The sequence below is a fragment of the Lactuca sativa genome, chromosome 3 (assembly GCF_002870075.4).
Source record: "Lactuca sativa cultivar Salinas chromosome 3, Lsat_Salinas_v11, whole genome shotgun sequence".
NCBI lineage: Eukaryota > Viridiplantae > Streptophyta > Magnoliopsida > Asterales > Asteraceae > Lactuca > Lactuca sativa.
The window spans coordinates 17444975-17452755 of NC_056625.2; the positions used below are offsets into that span (position 1 = coordinate 17444975).

General features: G+C 28.6%; 1 protein-coding gene across 1 annotated transcript; it reads right to left on the reverse strand.

The window, feature by feature from the left end:
- LOC111893774 (bidirectional sugar transporter SWEET6b) lies at positions 1 to 2415 on the reverse strand. The gene is made up of 5 exons (XM_023889855.2): positions 2297 to 2415; positions 1996 to 2032; positions 1473 to 1851; positions 889 to 1008; positions 1 to 375 (listed from the first exon to the last, which is right to left on the reverse strand). The coding sequence occupies exons 1-5, from the start codon at positions 2337 to 2339 to the stop codon at positions 199 to 201; spliced, it is 756 nt and encodes a 251-aa protein (XP_023745623.1). The 5' UTR covers positions 2340 to 2415; the 3' UTR covers positions 1 to 198.
- Positions 2416 to 7781: the final 5366 nt, after the last annotated feature.

Genomic DNA, 7781 nt, shown 5'->3' on the forward strand with positions numbered 1-7781 from the left:
CCACATCAAAAGTTGATATTCCATCAAAACATTCCAATACTTTAATTTGTCATTTAACCTAATACATAAACATTCATTGGAAAAAATCACAGCCAAAAATGATAAATTCTTATAGAATTACAAAAGTTATAATACCTCATTTCTAATACGATCTTTTACTCGGATAATTCCAATGGTAGTAACATACTAAAAATTCTTCTAAACCCTTTCTACTTCACCATTAATAGCCCCCGCAGATGTAGCTACGTTTCCATTTCCAAGGACTAATTCACTTTTGTCTTTTCTTTTTGCTATCATTTCTTGTGTTGACTTGTAATATGTTGCATATAAGATTAGTTGGGCAAGCCCAAAAAGCGCCCCAAGCCCATTAGGAACCTAAACCAAAAAAATGTCATGATCCTTCTAATAAATGAAGATTTTTTTTTGTCAACATGTCATATTTTTATTCAATTTGTCAAATGTAATCTTTTGGTTATTTTGAATTAATTTTTTTTCCATATGTTATTTTATGAATTTTCTTATTTTTATTAAATTCCACATAATCTTTCAATGTAATAATTACAATAAATGTAGTAATAAATGAATATCAATTTTATTAATTAACTAACCTTTTAATTTTAAAATTACCAAATTAAAACTCATTAATTTATTTTGTTAATTTATTCAAATTATTTTTTTACATTTAAAATATAAAAAAACATTTATATTTTAATAATTCATTATTTTTTTTTATTTTCTTATAAATTTTATGTTCTCAAATATTTATACTTATATATCTAATTTTTTTTAAAAATTAACCCATATAATACATGGGTCTCACAACTAGTATAAAATATATAAAGAATCCATATTAAATAAAAAGTAAATAGAGAAAGAGAGAGCAATTACAGCAACAAACGGATCGAAACGAATGAGGGCATATGAGAACCAACAAACGCCATTTGCAAAACAGAATAGAGATAATAGAAACGGCATGTACTCGACACTTTTTGTTGTGATCACCATTTTCTGCATAGATCATAAATTATTGACATAAGTCAAATGAAAAATGAATGTAACAAAAAGATCTTCAAGGCATATGAACAAAAAACAATATTGAAGATGAAGAAACTTCTTTTCCATGCAGGATAAGCTAACATGGTCATCCACCAATAATTGAGTTTGTTTTATTTGCTATTTAAGGAATAAGATCATCACACTTTTAGTACAAATTGAATTTGAAATTGGTCCAATTACTTTTGGAGAAATATTCGACCATATGACAACATGTTATAATTGAGTAACACATACTCAACAATGACAACACATACAATTAACGCCTTCCAATTTTTCTGAAACATATTCGACAATGATGATACGTAAGACTAATCCCTCGTAATTCAGTTTAAAATTCCTCTTAATTGACATTAGATAATTTCTAATTAATCAAAGCATGTCATCAACTTTTTAGGATGCATTTAAGAGAAACGTACCATTACAGATAATGGAGAAGCATACATCATGATGTTACCCGCGACGCAAATGCCACCAACAATGGATGATCGAAGCTTTGTGGTGTGTGCCAATGTCAGTACCAGTACAAATAAAACCCCGAGAAATATAATCTCAAAAAGCAACACCAACAAAACCCTAATTCTATTTTTATGATCTGAATAGATTATAAAAAGCAACAAGTAAACCGATTCGATAAGTATTCCTGCCCCATTTGTGGTGGTGACTAATAAGCTATGAGGGTGCACAAATGGCAAGCCATAGAAAATCCATAGCCCACAATTCACAAAGGTGACAAGATATGGCACCGGAGAAAATCTTTCAACTGACTTGTTTTTCCATATCCTATAAAATGTTGGCCTGAAAAAATAATAATCATAAAATCCAAAATTCAGAAAATAAAAAATCAATATGTCAACTTATATATAACAGTAATTATGTATGCAAACATACATATGTTATGTATATATGTATGTATAAAACTACGAAAATAATAAAGCTTACACTGTCGACAAGAACAAAATGATTGAAATGATGTTTCCTGAAAAGAAAAATAAACGTACATCATCACTAACATTACATATTAACTTTTCTTAAAATTATACATATAAGCAAATGATAATAAAAATATATATACTTCCCAATGCATGTTTCGGAGCTTAGAATTATACAAAGTGGATAGAGTATATATATTATCAAAACACGCACTATATATTGAATAATCACTAACCATATTTTGCATATAATTTAATACTAATCTTTTTAATGTGTTGTTCATACATAATATGAAGATAGAAGAGCTTACCGATGACACCTAGTGTATTGCGAGCAAAATCGGCAGAAACCATGACTATGGTTGAATACTGTGTGAGAGAGAAAACGAGGAGAAAGAGAGAAAGAGAGAGAGACGATGGTGTAAATTTAATAGGGCAAGCAAAAACGTATTTATAATGAAAGCTTAATATTATTATTAGAAATTTAATTAATTGGATATATGGTTCATCTGTATTTTCAAAATTTTTTGCAGTTACTATTCATTTTCCTTTTTCTCTATTTTCGAAATACATTAAATGTCAATTACTAATGTTAAACAAATAGAAAAACTTTAATAAACCGAAAGATAATATGATTCAGCTGATAAAAATTTAAACCAAATTCTACCTAAAATTTTACCGAAACTTAGCCTAATGAAGCCAAACACACTAAAACTGGTTAAACTTAAACTGCTGTCTATATATACATCATCACAACGTACATTGTCAAATCTCCTGTATTAACGAATGACAAAATAGATATAATGATGTATCAAATTAAATATTCTTCAACAGTTAGATCAAAACAAAAAAAGTATATAATCATGTTACCATAATTACTAGTAATGAATTCTCCAGTGAGAAAGGGAAAAAGTATGTTACATGTCATATTCACAAATCAAAACAGATTGTGACGTTCTATTAATTAAAAGTTTATATTTTTTGATGTAAATAAGTCGAATTTGCAAATGAGTGAAACCGTGTAAGAGGTAAAAACTTGTCCTGTCAAGTTTGTAATAATTTAAAACATGTTAAAACCGTTTTCTATATATTAAAACTCATGATCTAATAATAGAATGATGGATGGATGCCAAATTTCACCAAAATCCATAATGCCTGGACCATATGCCTAATTTTTGTTGTAAATTCTTTAATTTGAATATATTTGAAGAATATAAAATCTATAAAATGGAAAATGGATAATTTCGTTACAAAATGAGGTTAAAAGAAGTATTTGAAGCTTTCCTTTATTATGGGAAGGCGGTGTTTTTTCCTTTTGGTGATATAGAAATAATCAAATTTTGAGCAATTAAATCAAATCACCTTGAAATGGGAAATTCTTTTTTTTTTTATTTATTTATTGGAATTGATAAATCATAAATACATTTTTAGTTCTTTTTTTTTTTTTTTTTTTTTTTTTTTTTTTTTTTTTTTAGATCAAAATTGTAATATTAAAACAGATACAAAGGCAAAATACATTCGAAAAAAAACTAGTGTGGTTTTATAAAAACATGGATATAATTTTATAATATAAACTTAGATAATAATATTGTGTTATAAATGGCAATTGAAAATTAAGATGATGTATTATCTCTCTCCAATTTGTTTATTTAAAATTATCATTATATTAATAATTTGATTTTTAGATAAAAATAATTGTATTTGAAATTACAAAAACATAAATATTTAAATATATACACACTAGCTCACTGTTTTATTTTTTATTTATTTATTTTTATTTTTATTTTTATTTTTTTTCACGGTTACTCGGTTAATTTATGTTTTTGCTTCAAATATTTATTTCAAGTCAAAGCAATCAATAATAGTCAAACGGTAAAGAATTAATTGCATTCTTATGCTTGTAAGTTGTAACATCAATAATCTGAGTCATATCCTTATCAAGAATTGATAAGATCGAATTATATTTAAAATTTTATAAATAAATTAGATTAAAACCTGTATGAACCACATATATAAGAAAGAAAAACAGTATTAATAATTTAGAATAAAAAAAATAAAAGTTGTATAAAATTTTATTAAATTACAAAGATATAAGCATTATCTAAAAGTTTACTAGTTGTGAGATTCGCATATTATACGGATTGATTAAAACATAATATTAAATAGGAGTGATTAAATGAGAAGTTTATTTAAATTTGAAATATAAAATAAGTGAAAATTATGACAAAAAGAACATGCAAAAACTGAATTAATTAAAATTATGTATTTAATTGTCAGACCCGTGTACTAAACGAGTTATTATAACAAAATGTTAAATACAAAGGTTAAATGTGTAAATTTACTTGAAATTGAAATTGAAATTTCAAATTTTAAATTAATAGTCATTATGGTAGGTTTAATTTATGGAAATTAAATTAATGATATATTGGAAATGAATAATGAAGTAAATGACAAATAAAAATTAATATATCTCAAAATTATGACAAAATTACATGTGGTCAATTAAATGAGAGAAAGACAAGTGACAATAACATTTTCATTTATTGGGGTAGATCATGATTAGTTAAAATTAATATATAAATTATTTTAGATATCTGATATACGTTTTGTATGTGTTGATTTCTAATAAATTTATGATTTTATACATTGCAATGAAAATTTGAATAAATGTAAAAAATACAATAAATCATGGAAATACCATTGTTATACGAAAAATTAAATATATGTTTTGTATGTGTTGACTTTTAATATATGTTTAATTTAATAATTATTTGAATATTATCATGTAACAATCGAAATATTAATTTATAAATTATAATGGTGTATTATTATTTGTGTTTTAAAAAATGTAATCCAATTTTTTCATCATTTTTCTTATCACCGATAATACTAGTCACTCTACAAAATCTAATATTTATAAAATACCACATATAACCTTCCCTTTTCATTTTTTTTTATAATGAAACTGATCAGGATACATCCATCGAGTTCCTCTTTTTGTCATTTTTTATCCATAAGCCAAACACTTGGATTTCATTAATGCTAAACTATTATTTCATACTTTTTACCAATCAATGTCGTTATTGGCAACAAGGTTGAGTGCAAGCTTGTTCTTGATGGTATCAAAAGGACCTCCAATTATCATCTTGACATCATAGTTTCTATCAGAGTACCATAATATGTAGCATAATGGTTCAATCAACAACATCATAAATCGAAGTATTAACACACAAAAAACATGTAAATGCTGATGTTTAAAGGGGCTCTCTTTTTCGTAACCTTTTTAACAAAATCAAAACTGAAATGTAATTGCAAGACTAAACTACCATGGTAATCTAGGTTAAAACGAAACACCAAAGGAGACAAATATAGCATTTGGTGATATCATACACATCAAAGTTTTTCATTTGGGCAAATCATCGAACAGTCTGCATGCATTATGAAATATAACTATAACTTACAAGCAAAGAGAGATGATGCTATCTTGCCAATAGTCAACCGTGCATATTAAAGCTCATGATTCATCAAATAAAACCCTAAGCATAATTGAATGAAAACGTTTCAATAAACCTAAATTGGTTCGAACCAATCAAGGCTTAACATATCTATTGACCAAACCGGATTTATATAAACATAGAACAAAATTCAAAACAAATGTAGATTAGTTGGTGAAAAGTCAAATAAACGTGCCATAATGGAACATAAGTCAGGAAAAATCAAAGATGATTATCTTTCTTTAAAAACAAAACAAAATGCAGGATCAAATCATTCTAACTTTCACGCCATTTCTCTTAATCTCAAGTTTAATATAGTTGTGGAACATTTTCAAGCGAGATAAGCATCAGAAAGAGGGTAGATGTAAGAAGAGGAGGTGATATCGTGGATCAGCGAAGAAAAAAAAAGACGATTGCTGATTGTACAAATATTTGGGGATGATGTCTTTTTCATAATTTAAAATTTGAATATCCTATAATGTTATATATAACATCCCAAATTTCGAGCCCACAAATTTTGTTTGTAATTAAGTAATTTGTAAAAGCCATTTACTAAAAACATTGTCAATATCATATTAATCCATAAACCATCATGAACATGTCTCAAAATCAAAACATCAAACAATAATATAAATCAGAGTACAATCCTAGAAAACTTATTACGGAAATCATGTGTGTATGATGCGCTGCTACACTTCCGGCTCCTTCCCCATGGATGAAGAGGTACCTGAAACCAAAACTGAAACTATAAGCACAAAACTTAGTGAGTTCCGCCCATCATACCACATACTATACAATCATACATGCTGCCAGGCAATTATGGGGTGTCCATCCTACCCATGTCAAGCCATTCTGGGGTGCTGACTACCTATGTCAGGCCATTCTGGGTTGCCTGCCTACCCTCCAGTCTATCTCACCCGGTCACGGGGACTATTTCACCCCTACTACTATTATATAATAACATATCAAAAAACATGATGTCAGACATATCTGGGGTATCCGACCTACTGTAAGTCCCCAAAAATGCCCGTGTATCAATCAGATCCGTTTGATGGTGCGGAGTCCCAATCAAACGGATGATGTCAGATCAAATAGAAGAGAAGGAGAATAAGTAGATGATGAATCTCAATGTATTAATGAATAGAATGATGATCCGGATACAAGAGATTCACACACACACACACACACACACACTAACACACAATAGTTCTTCTGTCTCTCTGGCCGTAAACTCTCTAGGGTTCATCAATCTGTTTCTCACACCCTAACACCTATATTTATACAAGGGGAACATGGGCTTCGTGGACATGGGCCGTAAATGGGTTCACGGCCGTAAGGTGTTTACAGTCGTAAACTCAACCGTAAACACCACCTGACCGTAAACTAGACAAAGACCTCATAAAATATTACATAAAAATATAATTGCCCAGAAAAGCAAAGTATAAACCATATTTTGACCCAACAATCTCCCCTTTGGTTTATAGCTTTCTTTTCTTAATTAACCCAACAAGCTCCCCCTAAAAAGTAGCGAGCTTTTCTTGTTAATCTTCATTGGGAGATTGGCTTTAGCATTTATCTTCAAATTCTTCACAACTTCAAGATGAACTTGATGAATCTTCAATGAATGAGTTCATCTTGAGCACTTGAACTTTTCTTCAAGATTTGACTCTGAACGCACATCGGGTGAGGAGGCTTGACATACTGATTATTAAAAGATAGCGCTTTCAGCTTGAGAATCTTCAGAGAGAACATCAGAGACAACAAATCTTCTGGATCACTTCAGCAGGTTTAAGATAGCAGCAGACTGATTGAGGAGGCTTCAATGCAATCCGTCACATAATCTTCAATTTCAGCTTCACCTTGCTTCTGGGGTTGAAAGATTGAATTTGAAAGAATAATCTTCATTTCTTGCTCCTTCGAATGAGAATTCTTTGATGCTCACGGACGAAGCTTTTGGCTCAGAAATCTTCGACACAAACTCCATGAATTTCATCTTCACCTGAAATCACTTTTCAAGACAAAACAAAACTAAACGAAAACTTAAAACAAATTAAAACAGAAAATTTTTTTTTTTGGATATATATATATATATATATATATTAATTTTCTGATTTTTGTTTGGTTTTTAAAATTTTTAATTCTCCCCTAATATTTAAATTAGAAGAACACTATGAACAAACTTAACAAAAATAAAATGATATCTAACTTTAAGAGTGATTTGGGATCAAAGTTGTTGGACAGTCTTATTCTACTTGTCGGTACCCTTATCTTCACATCTTCGTCTGATCGATCGCCAGTATTG

Excerpts from the sequence above, each read along its gene's own strand:
- LOC111893774 (XM_023889855.2), bottom strand. The coding sequence starts at position 2,339 with ATGGTTTCTGCCGATTTTGCTCGCAATACACTAGGTGTCATCG. Across the intron at positions 1,009-1,472 it reads CTTCTCCATTATCTGTAATG|AAAATGGTGATCACAACAAA; the intron begins GTACGTTTCTCT and ends TGATCTATGCAG. Across the intron at positions 376-888 it reads GTTTCGATCCGTTTGTTGCT|GTTCCTAATGGGCTTGGGGC; the intron begins GTAATTGCTCTC and ends TTTTTGGTTTAG.